Raw genomic sequence first — 22,142 nt, 5'->3', positions numbered from 1 at the left:
TAATTCAATCAATTTAATAGGTATTTAATGTGAATTAAAAGGGAATAATTTTGAAAATTGATTTTATGAAAGAAAATTTTCAGTGATGACCTTCATATTTGTGTCTATGAAAATGTGAAAAAATTCTCTACCTGATACCTATTTGTAGAAAAAAAATAACATGAAAAGTAAAAATTTTTGAAATGAAAATTTGTACTCCTAAATGAATTTACAAAAAGTAACAAGTGCAAACGAACTTTACATGTTTTTATGTTGATGGATATAAATTAAATTAATATGAATTATTGAATCGAAGCATTTCTCATCTCAATGGCTTTATTAGACACATTAATTGATATTAATTATTAAATTTAATTTGTATGCTTGACTCTTTTAACAGATACTAAGTGAAAAGTTCAATTAATACTGAATCGTTATAGCTTTTTCTGTCTAAAAACTAAATTAATTACATAAATATCACGAGTTTAATATTTTCATTAATTCATTTGCGAATGAAAAATTACACAATTATTATTAAAATTTTTAATTATTTTAATGGTAGGATGGGTATGGCTTGAAATGCTTATGAGCATTGTTTATAATCAAAATGAGTAGATACACCTTGATGTTAATGGTTGAGATGTTTTTATATGAATCTAGTTGAAGCTACGTAAACATGTAAATTACTTTATGAACTGCAAAACTTAAATTTAAGATAAATATAATTTGAATATTTCCCAACTTTTTTTTGAATATGAATAAGTGTTCGGTATGCTGCATTTTTCGTTTTTTATGAAATAGTGAATTTAAAAATACTAAAACTTGGTATATAAACTGAAAATATGATTTGTAATAACAATAATAAGAATATTATGAGAAGAGAGAATATTCAATATCATATGCACATTTGTGTATTTACACATTCATGTCTGACTTTGAAATGAGCACAAATACATTGAATACACACTCGGGCGCAAGTCAGCTGTTTGAATAAACGAGTTTTTGTGATTTTTCCAAACATTCTATTTCTGCTCTTTCTCAACTTTTTCCGTATTTCTCCACATCAAACAGTCTGATTTTGAATGAGTTCAGTAGATTATCATTCATGCTACTGTGCACCAGGATTTTATATAATTTAGATATACATACATAGTTATCGACAGTGAAACCGTAAATTTATTGTTACATCCTTAAGTTTTCTATTTATGGCAAGACTATAAAACCATTTAAGGATATTTTTGTGAGTGCTTCCTTTAGTTTTTAAAGTGAAAATATCATTAGAATTATTTATTCAATGAAAAATTCATAAAAAACCAATAATAAAAATAATCGAGTGTTGAACTTTGTGTATTCAATTCTTTCTTTTCTGTGTTACCAAGAAAGAGTAAAAAAAAACTTTTTTAATCGTAAAGAAGAAAAAAAATATTGATTTTTTAGTGAATTACTTTTTTTTTTGGTTTTTGCACTTTTAATTTTTAATTCAGAATTTTTCTTACTTTAATGATACTTCATCGCAAAGTTTTTGGGATTCAATATCAAATATTTTATTGCATTTTATCAGAATTTTTCCGAATGGACAAAAATTAGAAAGTTATAACTAGACATCAACAGGATATTAAATTGCCATTAAATAGTTTTAATTCGAGTTTGTAAGATAATAAAATTCTCAAAATTATAAAATCACATATGAAAATCTTTAGCTATTCAGATCATTGAGATCCAGTACTATTAATAGTGAAGGTGTGCCATAGCTCTGCACTCAGTAGACTTACAGTTTATAGTGGAATCAGAATTACTCGCAACTATAAAATCATATAATTATTAATAAACATGAATAGAAATTAAAGAGAATTAATTAGTTCATACGAAAATAATGAGATGTTTGAGTGGATATGAAACAAAAATTTCAGTTTATTCTAATGTGTTTTTATCATAAGAAGAACATTTTTGAGACACTAAAATTTTGTTCAACTTCATTCATTGTTTTTAAAATGAAAACTTGACAACCTAAATAAATTTATTTTGATTGAACTAAAATATTTTGCAGTTTCCGTAATAAAACTTAATTTATTTCAATTAACTCTTTCTTAATGGTGAACTTCATTTGAACTTTTTCTTTATTTATGAAAAACTTTGAATGAAGGAAAACCGGTTAAAGTTGCATTTAAGTATTTAATATTATATCTTTGTTGCAAATGTCAAATGCCGTTTTAAGTAGCTAATAAAAAAGTTTGATTTGAAATAAATTCTCTCAGATATGAAATTAACAATTTTTTGTTCAAAATTCATGAATTTAAATTAAAAGTATTATTAACTGAAGCAAATCAAACTTACACAAGTGTATCGGTGAGAAAGTTGAAGTTGATATATTCACACCGTACAGTAGAAAGTATCTTGGACATTGATATTACTTTTATCCACTAAGAATCATAAGGCTTTAGCAACTTGTCTGAGAATTTTACTTCCGCCCTCCTATAAAATGCTGAAAATCATTTAAAAATCCTCAAGAGAAACCATTAATAAATTAAAGAATAAATTCAAATCATTCAAATAAGATTACGGTGGGAATATAAAAATAAAAATTAAAGTTATAAAATTCTTTTTCTCAAAATAAAAGAGCAGAAAATGACAAAAAAATGTCAAGGAATATAAATAATGAAAAATGAGCGAGGAAATGTAAGAATGATATCGTACCAGGAAATTCACAAGAGAAATGAATAAGATTGTTTGCAAATTGCGTATATTTTAAGCATAAATGTCTTTTCTGAGAGGCATGAATAACTTATGATCTTTGCAGCTTTTCTCTATTTTTTAAAGCATTGATAAAATGTGACAACTGTTCACTTTTGTTGAAAAACAGCAAGAATGTAATATCCGAACATAGTAACAACAAAAAAAATGTAATAAAAAGAGGATTACTTAAAAATTTGCCCATTCAAAGATATCAGACAGTCTTTGTTGAAGTTTAAATCAAATCTTATCAATGATTTTTATCAAGTTTTACATTGTAACTTTTTTGAAAAAAACTGGTGAGATAATGATTGATGAGATAATGAGAATACAGATTGATTGAGCACGTGCAAATTCGAATCATGTAAGGATGATTCAAAAACTTTACCATTAAGTCTTATCTCGGCTTAAAGATACAAATTGATGTCTACTAACATACAGTTCTAGCAATTTAAAGCATACTCCTATTTCGTTCATGATTATCGTTTAAAATAATTTTTTGTTAGTTAGTTCGAATATTTATTAAGACCTAGAAACTTTTACTTATTTAATTTAAAAACTTATTTTTCTAACATAAAGAACAATTAATTTTTATTAAGAACAACCCTAGCGATCAATTATATTGCAACTGAACTGCAAGACCTTTGAGCGTTAATTGAAACTAATAATTTTGTGCACGTAATGTAACAAGTTCCAAGCACAAGTTCAAATAATTAAAGAAGAGTCAAGTCCAAGTAGTATTTTTATTGCGGTGGCGTTAAAATAAAGCAAACTTTATCTATTGAAACATTCTCGATTTTAAATAAACACTGAGATTCCTGTTGAAATATTTGTTTGCATTTTTCTATTCTGTTTAGTTTTATGTTATTGATACTTCAAATAGCGACACTCAAATTCAAAAAATCAAGCTTTTCGACATTTTGAAAATATTATGATCCAAGCTAAGCTTTCAGAATCGTTTAGAATTGGTTGTTTGTAAACCTGTTCATAAATTGTTATATTTAATGGGAATTTAAGAAATTTGGGAAAATTTTTTAATATTTTTGAAATCGATTTAATTTTTAATTTTTGCTAAATTCTTGTCATTTCAGATTCAAACAACCTTATAGTTCGAAAATATATTGAATTTTTATTAAATAATTTTTGTGCCAAAAAGCATAAATTTCAAAACCACAAAATAATATATTGTGCTTCGTAAATTATGATCAAGTCCTAGATAGAAGAAAATCATTTTAAGTTGTTACAAGAAAATATACACAAATATATTAAAAAGACACTTATAATCTGGTGTTGCTATGGCAGAAGTAAAAGTTCATTTCCAAAATGAAAATAGTCAACCGTTTTATTCCTCAAACAGTCTCAAATCTCCACCAACATCAACTAATTTTAAAAATACTGTGGCAGCTTTAGGGTAAGTATTACTTAAGATTTTTAAATTCCAATAAAAATCAATTTATTGCATTTAAATCAAAATATTATCTAACTTTAAACAATCGATAGTCATCATTTTTTTATGACGTGAAATCCAAATGTCTATAAATGATTGGTGCATATAAAATGTTGAGACTTAAGTTCCGATAATTCATCTTAAAGGCTTTATAATTATCAATCAATATTGAAGTGTATCTTACTACCTGAAAAAATATTATCCACTAGAAAAGTTCAAAAAGCCCAAAAAAACTTTTTAGCGTGATTATAATCTTGATTAAGGTTGACATATTAACGTACAGACAATTTAAAGCTTTTGTGAATTTGTTAATTGACATTAAAATTAAAAAAGTTACGTAAACCAAATTTTCCGTGTTGATTTATTTGAGAAGCTATGTAGCTATGCCTAGAAAATCCCATATTTCAACTAACTTTATCCGTATCTTATTCACACATATTGATGCAATTTAAATTTTTATTCATTTCTTTTAGGGGTTCGCAAAATAATTTAAACATTTGTAATGGATCGATAGTAACTAACATAAATGAAAAGCATGGATTAGTGCGGAAAATTCCCAATGAAATAAGTGGCCAAAGGAAACCAACGGTGAGTAAATATTTTAGCAAGTCCTTCCTTTATAAAAAGCTGAATGATTGAACTTACTAAAGCTTTAAAAGCTTCGTCCTTTTTTCACAAATACCAGCTATTATTCGTTCAACCAAAATACAAAATGTTTTTCTTTTATTTCTAATAAAAATAATACCAAAGCACTTTAAGCTATCCTGCATATAGAATAATATATATCGACGTATAAATAATAATTGATTGATTGCGTAAAAATTTGTTTGATATAAAATATGTACAGCGAAAGCCGTCTGCACTTCATCGGGCTATGTATATACACAATCTGTTGTAACAAATTATATGAATCATTTTTTTGTCTTTAGGCTAGTTGCAAACTTATTTTGAGTAAATGTTTCAACTTTAATGGAATCGAACATATCATGTTATTCTAAATTTAAGAACACAGTAAACTTAGTAAACGAGTAATTGATTTAAAAAAAATAAGATAGAATTCAGTTTAATTTGTAATGAATTTGAATAAATACCTTCAATTTATGGTAATTTTTTTTAAATTATTTTAATCCTTGAAATTGTTATTATTTTGGGACGAAGCACAAGTAAAAATATCTTTCTACAATGCCAAATTACAAACCCTTATAATGTATTTTTCATAATTTCATTTTCCAATAGGTACAATTGACACATCTGCTTCAACGACCTCCTGTTGATATTGAATTCCAAAAAATTTCTTATTCTGTATCAGAAGGTCGAGCACGTGGATACAAAACAATTTTGAAGGGTATCAATGGCAAATTTAGATCGGGAGAACTTGCGGCCGTAAGTAATATCTTTAATTTGTCAAAGTTACATTTTAATCAATAGCTTAATTCTGATCCCATGTTAGATGAAAAATATACTTTAAGTTCCCCTTTTTTTCAGATTATGGGGCCTTCAGGAGCCGGAAAAAGTACTCTGATGAATATTTTAGCTGGATATAAGTAAGTGAAACAATCTTAAGTCTGTCCAGGATTTGTTTTAATCTGATTCTTTTTTATTTCAAATCAATCTCATTTAGAACATCAAATTTAAGTGGACACGTTTTGATAAATGGAAAGGAACGAAATTTACGACGATTTAGAAAACTTAGTTGTTATATAATGCAAGATGATCAATTATTGCCGTATTTGACTGTAAAAGAAGCAATGATGGTTAGTGCAAATCTAAAACTGGGAAAGGATCTCACATTATCGGCTAAAAAGCTTATTGTCGATGAAATTATCGATGCTCTCGGTCTTTCCGATTGCGCAACAACAAAAACATTGAGTTTATCAGGCGGACAGCGTAAAAGGCTCTCTGTCGCACTCGAATTAGTGAATAATCCTCCTGTTATGTTTTTTGATGTAAATATAAATGACAACCTATTCAAGAGTGTATAACAAAATACTTTGCTTAACAACATTTTAGGAACCGACATCGGGATTGGATAGCTCATCATGCTTTCAGTTGATATCACTTCTAAAATCATTGGCACGTGGTGGAAGAACGATTGTTTGTACAATTCATCAACCATCAGCACGACTGTTTGAGATGTTTGACAATCTTTACATGTTAGCTGAAGGACAATGTGTTTATCAAGGCGTTGTGCCTGGTTTAGTGCCCTTTTTAGCATCCAATGGATATATTTGTCCAAGCTATCATAATCCTGCTGACTATGTTATGGAAGTTGCATGTGGGGAACATGGCGAGGCTGTTTATAAATTAGTAACAGCAATGAACAATCGAAAATTATTAAATAATTTTGGACAGGACACGCTATTGTCTGTTGAGAAGCCATTGAATCTATCAACTATAGCTATTCCATCTTCGTCTGCGACAACAACGACCATAAGTAATGAAACATCATCAAATGGTAATGGCCCATTAGCTGCTCATATTGTAGCTCATGATAGCGTTGTGGTAGATGTTGATTTAGTGAAAACATGTGGACGTGCTGAATACACAATTATTAATATGAATCCAAATAAAATAGAGAATGGAAATACATCACAACAACAAATCGGACCAACAACATCACTTTTAGATTCATCAACAGAAAGCGTGATTGTAATGCAGAAGAAAGATTCACATAAAAATCATATAAATGGATTTCCCACATCGTCATGGACTCAGTTTTGGATTTTATTAAAACGTACTTTCCTCACAATTATTCGTGATCAAACGCTTACACAAATGCGACTTGTATCTCACATTGTAGTCGGTGCAATTATTGGAATGATTTATTATGGAATTGGCAATGATGCGAGTAAAATTATGAGTAATACAGGATGTCTCTTTTTTACAACACTTTTCACAATGTTTACAGCAATGATGCCAACAATATTAACATGTAAGTTATGAATTTGCAACGTTAACTAACAACCTTAACATCATTATTTATTTATTTATTTTAGTTCCTACCGAAATGTCAGTATTTATACGAGAGCATCTAAATTATTGGTACTCACTGAAATCTTATTATTTTGCCAAAACGATAGCAGACTTACCATTTCAGGTATGGATATTTGTTTGACATAAAATCTCTCCTAAAATTGTAACATTTAAATGAATTTACACATGTAAAGTACTAATTGAGCAACCTTTTTATTTAATTTTAGGTCTTGTTTACAAGTGTTTATGTTATCGTTGTATATTTGTTAACAAGTCAACCGTTGGAAGCAGATCGTATTGGTATGTTTGTGTTGATTTGTATTCTCACATCACTGGTTGCACAAAGTCTTGGACTATTGATTGGAGCTGGATTGAGCGTCGAGGCAGGGGTTTTTCTTGTAAGCTTTTTTTTAGTGACTGGAAATGCTAGAAATTTATTTACAAAATGTTTATTTTTTTAGGGTCCAGTTACAACTATCCCAACGATTTTATTCTCCGGCTTCTTTGTCAATTTCAATGTTATTCCAAATTACCTTAAATGGGTCACATATGTTAGTTATGTAAGATTTGGATTTGAAGGTATGTTTCTGGTCAAAAAGCTTTAACATTTATTTAACGATTCCTAAATTACTTTACAGGTGCTATGATATCTGTATATGGACTTGGAAGAGAGAAATTAGAATGCAATGAAATTTACTGTCACTATCGTAATCCCGAGAAATTTTTAGCTGAAATGTCAATGGCTGATGCAAATTTCTGGGTTGATGCTGCTGCACTTACTGGTATTTTTATTGGATTAAGAGTAATTGCATACTTTGTTCTTAGATGGAAACTTCATTCTATTCGTTAAATGGTATTACATTCCATTGGAGCAATTTCATTGCTATAGATATTAAATTATTCTACTTTTCATTAAGCAATCATCATTCTTGAAAATATAATCAAAATCTTAAGTCTCCATCATAGATTGTGTGAATGGGCATTAAATGTAGTTAGATTTTGTATTAAATTTAATATTTATATAAATGAAAATAAGTCAACTACTTTATATGATTTTCTATTTGATACAAAAATCAGTTTCATTACTTTAATAGACAAAAATGAATTTTACCATGAAACTTCTAACAACCATAAAGTATTGAACTAAAAACAGAAGATATTATTTAAAATAAATATAAAACAATTGATTAGAGATTGAATGCTAGATATACAATGAGCATATAAAGACAGATTTTCAACGTTCAGTTGAATTTTCCCACCCATATAACTTAGACACTTAAAAAATTTAAATTCTCACGAATAATAGAATGAATCATTGACCAAGGATTTATTTGTAGCTACTCATAAAAACTATTTGAAAACAAAACTGAAGTTTGTGAACTGGTTTATATACTTGAAACATAATTGCAATGAACCTTAACAAGCAAAGATGATGATTTCATGGTACAAAAAGGACACTACAGTACCTAAAATCGGTCTCTTTGCCTGTTAGTGGAATAGATAAATTTGCATAATATGTTCAATAATGTTCATATTGCTGATGGATTTCAACCTCAAAACAAATGTATTTTTGAGTTTAACCAAGAAAATAAATAAATTGCTGACAGATCTCATTTCGCTTTTAAGCCGAAAATTTCTAACAATTTAATTGACAAATTCAAATAGTTCAATTGATATAATTTAAAAAAAAAACAACATATTCATGCATTTAAAAATGTTAAATTTTTCTAATAAGAAGCCTACAAATTTGCTACGAATGATATTTTAATAAAACAGAGACCAGTTGGAATTGGATTAGTTACTGTATACTGATTCATTGAGTTTTGCAATGATGAAGTTAAAAAGATTATTTTAAAGCTCAATGTTTTTCACATTGTTGAATGAAAAATATAAGTCAATGTTTCAAGTAAAGACACGAACCAATCAAACAACAAAATTTAAAAATGAAAGCTTTAAAACATTTTTTTGATGTTTTTACTAACTTTTTAAAATAAACTAAATAAAATAATTCTGAGACCATGTAAACTCATTACTATAGTATTTTGGTTAGAACAGTGAAAATTTAATTTTATAGCTTAAAAATAATTATTTCTGAATTTAATTCAGGACAATAGATCGTATATGATTAGTTCTTTATAAAGTTAACACAGAAAATAATTTTTAATTTTTAAAAAATAAAATAGAAAGTTTTAGAAAAAGAAAAACTGTATAAAGTTTTAAAAAAATTGTTAAATTTGATTGTGATATCAGAAAACTAGTATATATAGATTATGTTTAGCAGCATTATTATCTTTTGTATTTATTATTAGATATTAAGATATGGAAAATGGTAAAGTAATAAATTGAAAAACAATTTTAAATTGTAGAACTATATTGGTGAGAGTAATTATTAATTGCAAAGTATTTTTTTATAAGTATGTAATCAAAATAAAATGAGAATTAAAAGTGGCAATTAGTGAGTGTTAAAATAAATAAAATCTAAAGCCAAAAATCGAAAAAGAATTAAAAAATATCTCGCACATTCTCATTCACATATTCTGCAATCATTTTGATCTATCATATCATTACATTATTGAAATAGGACATAAGTTCTAAAAGTTTGTATTTTATTTGAATCACAACAAAATGATATTTTCCCAATAATTTGCTTTAATTGTTTTAATATAGTATAATCAGTTTTAAGTTGGTTTTAACACAGTTATAAACGAATTCTATTCTATGATTTAACTTGATCAAGACATTCTGAACTTTATCTTAAATTTTTTTAGTTAATAAATTTGCGAGAATTATTAAAAGAAAAGATAAAATTAAAATAATTTTTTTTGTAATATTAAAAATGAAAATGTCATAATCATTGAAAATTTCTGAATAACATATCTTTGGTTAGTAAATCAATTTCCAACTATTGATTTCATATTATTTTTGGGATAAATAATAAAATGGTATGAGAAGTGATTTATAATGATTTTAAATAATTCAAAATAAAAGTGAAAAGGAACAACTCATGTATTTTATTTTACATAATTAAATAACTTTTGAAAATCCCTTGCAGCATGCACATTAGGACACATTACTATTTACAACAATTCAATGATAGATCAAACGAAACTTGAGTCTTTGCTGAAGAAAACGTTTCTCATCAGAGTAGTATTTATCATAATTTCGTAATAGTAACGCATATAAATTATTATTTTATAGCGAAAACTAGTTAAAGAAGCAACAAATATACAGCCGGCTTTTTGCACGACGATATCCATAATATTGCTATTTTTGTCTCTCATTCAAATTCGTACGAAACATTTAAGTCACAATTCGTCTGAGATTATGCATAAAATATTCATTTCTTGTTTATCTGTGAATTAAATAGGTATGCAAAGGCCAATGAAAAGATAACTTTTCTGAATTTCGAATGCTCTTGATTAATTTGACGGTCAAATAGAGAGGGATGTATTCATCCACGTGAATCACATGCAACAAATATTGATTTTTGATTCGTCCTATTTTAATAATGCTTTTCGAGCACATCCTTATGAAAATTGATGTCAGTATTTTGCATTGTACTTCATTGCACTTGGTAACAAAAAATGTTTGAGTATAGATCACACACATTTACAAAAATAAAACCTGAGACAGATTTTCTGTGTATCATCAATTTAAACAATTGAAAAAAATATTCTCAGTTCTCAGACCGCTTTATGTTTATTTGTTCTGTCTGTAGTAAAATGAACCTAAATATTATGGTTGAATTTCTATGTGGGTCACCGTCAATGAAAAAAAAAATGCATTTACTACATGAGTGCTGCAAGACTAACAAAAGCAGTGACGATATCATTCACATTTGTGTACGATAAAAATGCTACCTGTTTATAAATACATTCAAAAGCTAAATCATTATCAACTTAAAGTATGAGATTCTCTCCCACTTAAATTTTGCAACTACTAATTGAATTATTATCATTAAAAAAAACGAGGTAAATAAGGTTTAAGAATAAGTGGATTGATAAAGTGTAATTTAATGTGGAACTGAAAATATTATTGAGTCTGTCAAATCATGGATATTTTTCTGACAGAAATTTTTATGTAAGCAACACTAACTGACAATTTTATTCAATTTCAAAAAAATAAATTAGTTAGACGTCTATAAGTTTTTTCAGCATATTAACGAGTTAAAATTGTAAAGTGTTCAAAAATGACTCACAACCGAATATTTGCGAGAACTTCTGAGAGTAAAGAAATATTTTTTCTTCAAGTTTCTCGCAAAAATTTCCTCAACGATTCAACAACTTCTACTGAGAAACTCATACTTTTTTCATCTCTCGCATTAGTTTGTCGTCTGTTGAGTTGAGAACACGTTTATTACCATTTGGGCAATTTCAGTTTTTTTTTCATCTTTTTATACACACTGAGAATAATAAGCTTAAATTGAGTAAATACAGAATACAAATCGATTGTGAAAAAACGAGGTTAAATGCTGTATGAACGAAACAAAGTGCACATACAAGTCAAGTGTTGGTACTTTTTCATGTTTTGAGATTAAAATATTCTAATTGTAAAGGGAAAATAAAATTTAAAAAATAAAAAAAGTTGAAAGTTTTAAAAACAATTTAAAATACTTGAAAGTTCAAGTTTGATAAAGACGAACAAAAAGTGCGAAAATGGATAGCAACGGGGTGGATAAAGAAAATTTGTTTGTTATGAAAAATAACAGGTAAATAAAATTAAATTATTTTAAGATTCTAAGAAACTAAAGCTTTTATTAAATTTATTATATAATCAAGCATCGCAAAAGCAATAAATTGATGTATGTAATTTTAAAGCTCAATTTTTACAACTTCCGTTATTTTGTTTATATAATTAGCAGTTCCTGAAAATAACTTATTTTAAATACTCATTCAAATATTTCCTGGAATTAATTTCTAAAAAAATGCTAAAAACTAAATTATTCAAGAAGAATTTGTTAATATCTTAGCAAAACAAAAATATAAAGTTGTTTTTGACTTGTATCAAAAAAGCGACAGCAATAATTCCAATGTTAAGAAGAGCGGCATGCAAACAATAAAAAAAATTAATAGAAAAACAGGTTTTGTTCTCGTTGTTGTATAAAACTAAGAAAAAATAGTTGTATGACGGCGCCTTCCAAATTGGTTTAATAAAGTTAACATTAATATGACTAGAGGAAGGTAATCTATTGCGTCACTTAGCTAAACTTGAAGATTCCAATTCACCAAAATCATATTACCTTGTCGATTGGTCATGATAAGTATGTGATATGTATTTCTCACCTTGAACTTGATATTTATTTTGGGCCTGCTTTAGTAGAATTCGCAATAGTTAATTTTTAACTTTCTCTTAATTTCTTTTCATTTTTTCTAAAAAAGTCTTACTGCCATTGCTATATGAAGCTATGTAAAATCATGATTTTAATGATTTTTTTTAGAAAATGATCATGATTTTTCAATAAAACATGAAGGAAGTAAATTTACTTCGTCTAACGTAATGGAAATACGTTAATGTATGCCATTGCCAGACGAACAACATACTAAGCACATATACTAGATTTTTAATTGCATAATAAGTGTTGAATACTAAAATAGATTTTTTAAAGTAAAAAAGTTTATAGAGAATATACAGAGTATAAAGCATAAAAATATGCTCAATGACTTTATTTTGCAAAATGTCTAATAATTGTCATGTTTGATTAACTGTTGTCATATTCAATTAAATCAATAAATATCTGCTACATGCATAAAATTAATACTTATTAGTAATCACTAATGACAGGAAATGCTAACAAATCAAATGAAGAAGATTTCATTAGTTCTCTTAGATCATGTGTGCTTGTTAATGCAGATATAGAAAAAATGATTGTCCAAGACAATCAACACTGCTTTAAGTCTCTAAGAAGACATTTTTAAGGTAAAAATCAGAATTCCCAAAAATTATTTATGAAAAATTTATAAGAGGTTTTTTACAACTTAAAGAATGATTGGGGCTTTCCCAAAAAAAAAGCTAAGTCATTTTGATATTTTCAAAAATTCTATAAGACACCTGATTAAATCAATAAAATTAAAATTATTGTTTTGTCGAGTTTAAAATATTATTCCAAAAAGAATTCTTCGCTTTTGTGTTTAAAAATAAAATTAATTTGAATGAATTTAAAAACAAAAACCTCTAAAATGATTGTAAATAAGCAGACAAAATATCTATAGACAGATAAGATGATAAAATTCTTGTTTGAAGCAAAAAAAATCTTTATGGCAATATTTGCTATTTTGTCATTCTCTATCTTGAAAACCTCGACCTCATCGCTCTCGGTAGCATATTATTTCTCTCTAAAACAGTTTTTGTATGTATTACGATCATTTGTAGCTTGTGAATCAATACATACAAGAACTATCATGATCACGCATTTTAGTTTCACAAAAAAATTTTCAAATGAATTTCCAAATTGTGTTTCATGATGTGAACTTTGAAATTCAAGTTTCTAATTGAAAAATGGGGTAATAAATTTTTTATGAAAGATTTATAGATTTTGACATGAATTTGAGAAAAATAAACTTTTAAAACGAGCAATTTCTTATCAAATGAAAAAAGCAAAGAATTAATTTCCTTATTCTTAAAGAATTGCGAAAAAAAATCAGTAGCAAATAATACCAATGAGAGTTCATTTCAATGTCACTTAGGTTGTTCTTTTAACACTATTACCATCATATTTTTCACTACACACCAAGAACAGAGATTTAAAGTTTAAAACTTATAACTTAAATTATCTTACATGATTCGCATGACGTCATATTGAGGTCATCATAATTAAATAATTCAGTACATTTTTATCGGTTATTAGTCCGTAAAGTCCAATGTCAGATCTTTTGAAATTTTTCCTATACATAATTGAATTTGACTTGACATATTAATCTGCATGCACACCAAAGTGAACAAGTGAGATCGTTGAACTTTCATGCCGCAAAAATTTTAATTTCATCTCGACTGTGTCTTTTTATTTTTGATTTTAATTTCATATACAACTTCAAAAACTACCCAGCTATAAAAAGTATAAATATAAATTTTTGCTTAATTTGCTAAACGGGAAAACTTTTAATGAATTCACATGAGTAAAAAAATAAAGAACACTGCAAGGTTAAATTTGTGTTTAAACAGTTTAAATGTTGAATCGTAAGAAAATAAAATAAAGACGAGCTTGATAATAATTTCAAGATTTTTGCTCAATACTTCCAGATTTTTATACATGACAAAATATTTTATTCGCAATTTGCATACAAAAAAAAATAAACAGGATATTTGAATATTTGTTGAAACAGAGAATCGACATATTTAGTTCAATATCGTTCAGTTTCAAAATATCCATCCTGCAATTGTTTTAAAAAATTTTAACACAAATTATTTATTATACTGACAAGTATAGACATATGAAAACACATCATTGATACCTCAATTTGCATTTCATTGTGATCTCATGAGTAAGTAATGAGAAATAATAAATTGATAGGTAAACAGCACACAAAACATCAGAAATTCAACTTTATTCTTTACTCAGCTTGTTTATTTATGAAAATATTTATAGTCAAATACGACAAATTTAAGGAACTACGAGACCACTGCTAAGCAGAATCTCAAATAATTCAGTCTCAATTCGCATATGTATCTATATTTAAAACCACATTAGATAACTTTGGATATAAAAATTTACTCTACCTTTTCTGCAAAAATAAAATCATTTACAACTTGTTAATGCATTTACGCTTGATATTTACATACGTTCGAGAAAAATCTGAGCTGTCTAGTAAACACGCGTCAATGTAAATCTGTTGGTGTTGTATTTTTTCAGTTCAAGCATGCTTTAGTCAATGTAATGAATGATCAGTAAAGTAAATTTATTGAAAGGTCATGTAAAAAACTTTACTTTATGATATATTTTTCCTAAAAATACTTTATTGGGAATTCATTGGGATACTTCTGGGTTTTGCTGTAAAATAGAGACTTCTACGTTAAATTAGTGTATTCACAGCATGCATTTTGTACAAATAATAATTCTATTAGGAAGTTATTGTGACCTATTTAACTAGTAAAACAAAGATGCAAATATATTACGATGTATCATGAGTTGATCACAGAATTAATTTAACATTATGAAACTTTTGCATTTTTGCACATGTAACCTTTTTGCTTCATGATTTATAGTTGAAATTTGACATTTTTAGATTTCAAATTATATTATTAATTTAATTTAAGGAAACGAAACCTATTTAAAATAAATATCCTATAAGAATCTTACTATCGAGTTTAAAAAGTAAATAAAAACATTTGCATGTTCGTTCTATTCAGACTTTACTGAAAACATCCAATGTTTCACAATGTTTTACAATATTGTTGCATGTTGTTGTTTAAAATACAGAACGAATACAAATAAAATATTTGTGATTATTTATAACTCGTGTTTATAGAAACAGCTGTGAATGTTGTGCACCGGTGTGTATTAAAATAAAAGAAACAGACGCAATCTAATTTTATAAATGAGTTCTGTAGTCAATCAATGTGTGGGTAAAAAAACTTCTTTATGATTTTCTTAGTTTACGATTGAATTTCAAGCATATACAACGCACTTGGATAAAAAGATATAAAACATTAAAATTAAAATATATTGAAAATCCTTAAATTTGATAAATTTGTGTTTTTAAAGATAAAAAGGATTGAAAGATATAGAAAAGATAATATGTTTTTGAAATTATAATTGTAAAAAATAAAATTGCGTTTAAAATTTACGCTTAAAATTTGTGTAAATTAAAATAAAAATCTATTTTGAGAAATATATGAAAATGAGGAGTTTTTGCGTGTTTTTGAAGAGTAAACAGAATATAATCTAAATGCAGTGCTAATCTATTTGAAATTCTATTGAAAGTGCAATAAATAATATCTAAATCGAATCACAAAGAACCTAATGAATTCAGCAACAATACAATACATTGAAAGACAGTTCTAAACATTCATTCATTCAAAACATTATTTGCTCATAATTTGAAAGTGTTTGTGAATTTTTTTTTGATTTAATTCTTTTTAAATATCAAAGGTTTTGATAAATTTATCGATAAATATTGGCTTATCTCCTTTTGATAAATAAATCTTTGCATGTATAAACTTAAATGTGATTTTTTTAAAAGAAAAAATATAAATTTGTTGTATTAATGCAAAATATGATAAAAAGAAAATGAACTCACACAGCAGAAAATAAATACTTAAAAAATAATGAGAAAATCCCACAACTGTGTGCAGTTTGAAGTTTAGAATAAAGCCAGGAATACTCATTCAGTTGAGTTTAAGCTGTTGATTCGTTGACATCTCAAAAGGAAAAATATAGTCGGAAATAAATACAAAGACAAGGAAAGGAAATAAAATGCCTTTGTGAAAGCTACTCAGATTCATTAGACTTTACTTTACAATTGTTATAACAATTGAGACAATAACTTTTGTTTCAAGTCAAAAAATAAACTTTGAAACAGTTACTAAAATTGTAGCTTTACATGATAAGAATTATAATTTCATGCAATATGTACATGAGTAATTAAAAAATAATTGCAAATAGAGGAACTGCTAAATATCGTGATATTGAATCACAAAGGAAGTGAAGAAAAATAATATTTGCTTGATTTGAAAATAATTTTGAGCTATAAAAAGTGTTAGATTAAAAATGGAAGATTCAATTAAATTAAATGACTTGTCCGATGATAGGAAAAATCTTGTTGGTTCAAGTGGATCATCGACCAAAATTCAAATTGTACCAGCACAACCGAAAACTTTAACACATTTGCCAAAGCGACCTCCAGTGGAATTAGCGTTTAAAGACTTGACGTATCGGGTTAAGGAAGGACGTTCTAACAGTAAGTTTTAAATATTTATTATAAAAAAAGCTTATCTATTCTCATATTTAATTGCATATAATTAGCACAAGTTCAAGTACGTACGTACAACAAAGTGAACAATTTTTAAAGCTGTGTTCTGATAAAAAGAATTATATTTAATCTTCCTAGATCCACAAATGGAATTTTCAACATGATTAAAGGAATAAAAGATAAAAATCTAATGATTGATTTTATTTCATAAAACCGCAATTTCAACTATGTTAAACGTGGTTTTTTAAACATGTGATGATGTTGACGCATATTTAAATGATGCATCATTAATGACTTTTATGAGGAAATTTATTAAATTGTACTTGTCATAAATGATTCTAATTTTATGAATATTTTAATAAGTAGTTTGATCTAAACTTTAGTTACACAATATTCCCTCAAGGCAGTTAGCATTGAATGAAATCAATTAAACTGTATTTTTGCTTGACAGCACATATTACAAAGCAAACAGTTTTAATGTGTATTATTGACTGAAATTTTTTAATCTTAATTCAATTCCAACTTCATTCTAAAACATCATAAAATTAGTTAGGTAATTTATTGCAAAACAAAAATTTCAATATTTCTAAAATATTCTTTAATCTTAGCTCCATTTAATACTAAATATAGAAATAAAATCAAAATATTATTCCACTCAAAATTCTTAATAAATTTTAAAAACATTTTTTTGTGAGTCTAAAATTTTGTAGCATTTTACCATCTGTAAAGCCTTGAATAGATGATATTTTTGTGAATAATGTCTTAATGCTAGTCTTCCTCAGCTATTAGATTTTTAAAAGGTCATTTGAAATTTAAGCACCTTTTGATATTTCATTTAAGATTTTTCAATATTGTTTTGACAAAACTTCTTTTTAAATTTATGAAATCAAAAAATGCCATGTGTTTATTGCAGAGAACGAAATCGTCTCAAATTTTATATTAAGTCGAGTAGACTTCAAGCACTGGTTTAATGAAATATAAAGTTGTAAGAATAGCCAACCTAATGTGAAAAACCCAAATTCATCAAAACGTGATTAAATGGAAATTGTCAATTCACGCAATCGCCTTTAACCTAAGCATTATAACTTCATGAAAATTATATTTCCAACTCTACGTAATTTAAATTTAAAATAGTCATGCACAATAAAACGTAGATGAATCATTATAACGCTAATTGAAAACAGAACAATTATTTTGAATTGAAAGTTCACTGCGAAAATTATTTTCAACTCGTTGAGTTCTAATTAAAAAAACATTTTTTTTTAGTTTTTTAATAGATTAATATCTTTATTCTCAAAAAGCTAAAGTTCAGTAAATATTTGGTTTTCGTTAATAATAATTTTATTAAAATTGTTTTGTTGTGATTTTAAAAACAGATTTTAATTAAAAAACAATTTTCAAAAGTACGAATTTTATAATTTAAAAAAATACTTGAATATAAGCTTAAATTTTAATTTATATTTATTGTGGATAAAACTAATCGTACAAAACACAATTTTTACTTTTAGATGTTAAAACTATTCTTAAAGAAGTCAGTGGACGTCTCCGACCTGGAGAACTATGTGGTATTATGGGTCCAAGTGGAGCAGGAAAATCAACACTGCTCAATATTCTTTCCGGATACAAGTAAGTAGCTTTGTTGCCAAATTTATTAATAATTCCTTTAAAAGGCTTAGTTAATCAATTCATTTTGTTGTTTAACTATATGACAAAGTTCAATCGCATATAATTTTTATAGTACGTGAAAAAGTATCATCGCTTACGTGTTACACTATGATATTTTTATTATCTTTTACAACCTTTGATCATTTAAAGTTTTATTGAATAAAACGAAATGGTATTATCACTTATCAAAATGTACCAAACGCGTTTACTTTGTATCCGAGCTATAGAAGCTCAGACTTCTGATTTAAGAGAATTAACACGATAAGATATCAATTTTGAAACTTTTTGAAGGTGTTGATAATTACAAAATATAATGTAACTTTTTCATGGAATCAATTGATCAGTGCATCGAAATGAGACATTAATAGCCTTATAAATAAGTCAATAAATTGACATTCGAACAAAAACTAAACAAAAATCATAACAAAGCATTTCAAAGTGTTTTAAGTGATAAGAAATGAATGATTTTCTTATCAGGCATTGACAGTTGCTTCCACTCAAAAAATAATTCTGAGTGATGAATTTTGTTGAACTTTGAAATATTGCTAATCTCGAAAAAAAAAGATCTCTAACATGACGTCAATTTTTGCTCTATTTTACAATTTAGAACAACAAAAATCGAAGGATCGATAACGATGAATGGAAAAGAGAGAAATCTCAGCCTTTTCCGAAAATTGTCAGCATACATAATGCAAGACAATCAGCTTCATGCAAATTTAACAGTTGAAGAAGCTATGAATGTTGCAGCAAACTTGAAATTGAGTCAAAAAGTTCAGCGTAGCGAGAAAATGAATGTGGTGAGTATTTGAACATAAGAATATTAAATAATTAATTTATTTCACATTATGATTTTTTTGTCCTTGTTTCTACAACTGTAGTAGACTATTATAGTTTACATTGTAAATTATGAACAAGGGAAGTTGATGACATTAAGTGGAGTAGTTTACTATATACAAAATTTATTATAATTTGATGAAAAAATCGTAAACTAGCAGCTTTGCAAAAGGACATTGTTAACTATATAATACATTAATTTTTCAGATTAAATCTATCTTGGATACCCTTGGATTAGAAGAACATCGTAGAACACTGACAAGAAATCTGTCTGGTGGTCAAAAGAAGCGTATGTCTATTGCCTTGGAACTTGTGAATAATCCACCTGTAAGAAATTTACAAACACAACATTTATTGGCTCTGAAATTAATATATATTATTCATTCCTAAACAGATTATGTTCTTTGATGAACCAACTTCCGGATTGGACAGTTCAACGTGTTTCCAGTGTATTAATCTATTGAAATTTCTTGCACGTGGAGGTCGAACTATTATATGCACAATTCATCAACCGTCTGCTCGTCTTTTTGAAATGTTTGATCAGCTTTACACTCTATCAGAAGGGCAGTGTGTGTATCAAGGAAGTACAAGACAATTAGTTCCTTTCTTAGCTACTCTTGGACTTGAATGTCAAGCTTATCATAATCCAGCTAGTTATATTATTGAAGTAGCATGTGGAGAGCATGGTGATCATACAAGAAAGCTTGTTAATGCAATTGAAAATGGAAAAAGAGATATTCGTACTGAAGATGACTATGAAAAGGTTAAAGCAATAAATGGAAAGAACGATATTCCTAAAGTTCATACAACAGAAGCAAATTTGAAATCGACTTATGAGAAAAATGACAAGTTCTCTGAAAATGGTAATGGTACAAGCAAAGCATTGATTCCAGCGAAAATTGTCAATGATATTATGAAAGGTGGAAACGAAGAAAATGCAGTGACGATTAATGTTGATGACAAGGAACCTGACACAACGACAGCATTGCTTAGTGAAGAAACTGGAGATTTATCACCTGAAAGATATCCAACATCAGAATTCCATCAATTCTGGATTGTTCTTAAGCGAACATTATTGTTTAGCAGACGTGATTGGGTATGTTTTATAGACATGCATTTATTGCTTTACTGATCATCAGGTTTAAATTAATTAATTTATTCTTTATTTATACAGACACTTATGTATCTTCGATTATTTGCTCATGTTCTCGTTGGATTTTTGATTGGTGCACTCTATTACGATATTGGAAATGATGGAGCAAAGGTTCTCAGTAATTTAGGGTTCCTCTTCTTCAACATGCTTTTCCTCATGTACACATCAATGACAATCACAATTTTATCATGTAAGACTTTAAATCTTTTATTTATTTTCATCAAAAATTTAACTTTAATTTTATTATTCAGTCCCATTAGAAATGCCTGTGTTATTAAAAGAGAATTTCAATCGATGGTACTCACTTAGAAGCTATTATTTGGCAATAACTATATCAGACATTCCATTCCAAGTTAGTATAATATTGAAATATTTAAAGCCAATTAATCCTTATAATTGTTTAATTTCAGGCTATATTCTGCTTCATTTATGTATCAATCGTATATTACTTTACATCACAACCTATGGAATTGTTCAGATATGGATTATTCTTAACTGCATGCTTGCTTATATCATTTGTTGCACAAAGTGTTGGTCTAGTAGTCGGTGCTGCTATGAATGTACAAAATGGAGTTTTCCTCGCTCCTGTCATGTCTGTTCCATTCCTCTTGTTCTCTGGTTTCTTCGTATCATTTGACGCCATTCCAATTTACTTACGTTGGATTACGTATCTATCATATATCAGATATGGTTTTGAGGCTACAGCTCTTGCAACCTATGGATATGGACGTGAAAAGCTCAAATGTTTCCAAATTTATTGCCACTTTAAGGATCCACATACAACACTTGATGAACTTGACATGGTACATTCAGATGTTGTTCTTGACGTTGTAGCTTTAATTGTCATCTTCTTCATATTGAGAATCGCAGCGTATCTTTTCCTCAGATGGAAATTGAAGACTCAAAGATAAAAGAAATATAAATCCTTTTTTTAAATGCATGGTATACTAGCTTTAAATGACTTTATATTTAATATTTTTTTCTGTGACGAATAATTACGTATATATGACATACATAGTAATGAATTCTAGCCTTATGGTTTGTGGCCTTTTCAAAACTTTAAATTTTAATTGATATTTAAATGATATACATATGTATGACGTGGGTTAGTTCTCAGACAATTACCATAACTATCCAATAAAATAGTAATGAAATTGAATTAATCTGTACGAAAATATGCGATAGTAATAGAAATTAAGCACGTACTTATATTCAAGCTGAGGTTAAATACATTTTTATCTAATTTTGTTTCATTTTCATCTGAAAATTTTTCAAATAATAATGACAATAATTAAGAATAATTACAATCGAAAGCTTTTATATAAATTTTGCAAATGTGCCTTGGCATCAATCATTACCAAACAGAAAAAGGGGATTTTAAAAGTGTTATTTTTATTCCAAATAAAAGTAATAAAAAATCGAAATTTTACAAAATTTTTAACATTTTCTTACAAAG

General features: G+C 27.2%; 1 protein-coding gene across 1 annotated transcript; it reads left to right on the top strand.

Moving 5' to 3' along the window:
- The first annotated feature begins 3,834 nt into the window (after window positions 1-3,834).
- On the top strand, window positions 3,835-21,597 carry LOC139090692 (ABC transporter G family member 18-like). Its single transcript, XM_070640493.1, has 18 exons — window positions 3,835-4,120; window positions 4,630-4,744; window positions 5,393-5,539; window positions 5,642-5,700; window positions 5,778-6,102; window positions 6,167-7,088; window positions 7,153-7,253; window positions 7,357-7,527; window positions 7,591-7,708; window positions 7,768-7,978; window positions 16,820-17,022; window positions 18,543-18,660; window positions 19,307-19,496; window positions 19,741-19,860; window positions 19,928-20,629; window positions 20,708-20,876; window positions 20,938-21,038; window positions 21,097-21,597. The coding sequence occupies exons 1-18, from the start codon at window positions 4,005-4,007 to the stop codon at window positions 21,595-21,597; spliced, it is 4,389 nt and encodes a 1,462-aa protein (XP_070496594.1). The 5' UTR covers window positions 3,835-4,004.
- Window positions 21,598-22,142: the final 545 nt, after the last annotated feature.

The sequence above is a fragment of the Chironomus tepperi genome, unplaced genomic scaffold (genome assembly GCF_022539635.2).
Source record: "Chironomus tepperi strain 1889 unplaced genomic scaffold, CSIRO-AGI_Ctep_v1 contig_219, whole genome shotgun sequence".
NCBI classification, from domain to species: domain Eukaryota; kingdom Metazoa; phylum Arthropoda; class Insecta; order Diptera; family Chironomidae; genus Chironomus; species Chironomus tepperi.
The sequence above is the reverse complement of the archived record's forward strand: the minus strand, read 5'-3'. Positions and strand labels throughout refer to the sequence as shown.

What these genes read in the sequence shown, in the direction of transcription:
- LOC139090692 (XM_070640493.1), top strand. Translation starts at nt 4,005, where the DNA reads ATGGCAGAAGTAAAAGTTCATTTCCAAAATGAAAATAGTCAACCGTTT. An exon ending in TCGAGGCAGGGGTTTTTCTT is followed by an intron (nt 7,528 to 7,590) that starts GTAAGCTTTTTT and finishes TTATTTTTTTAG; the next exon opens with GGTCCAGTTACAACTATCCC. An exon ending in AAACTTCATTCTATTCGTTA is followed by an intron (nt 7,979 to 16,819) that starts AATGGTATTACA and finishes AGCTATAAAAAG; the next exon opens with TGTTAGATTAAAAATGGAAG.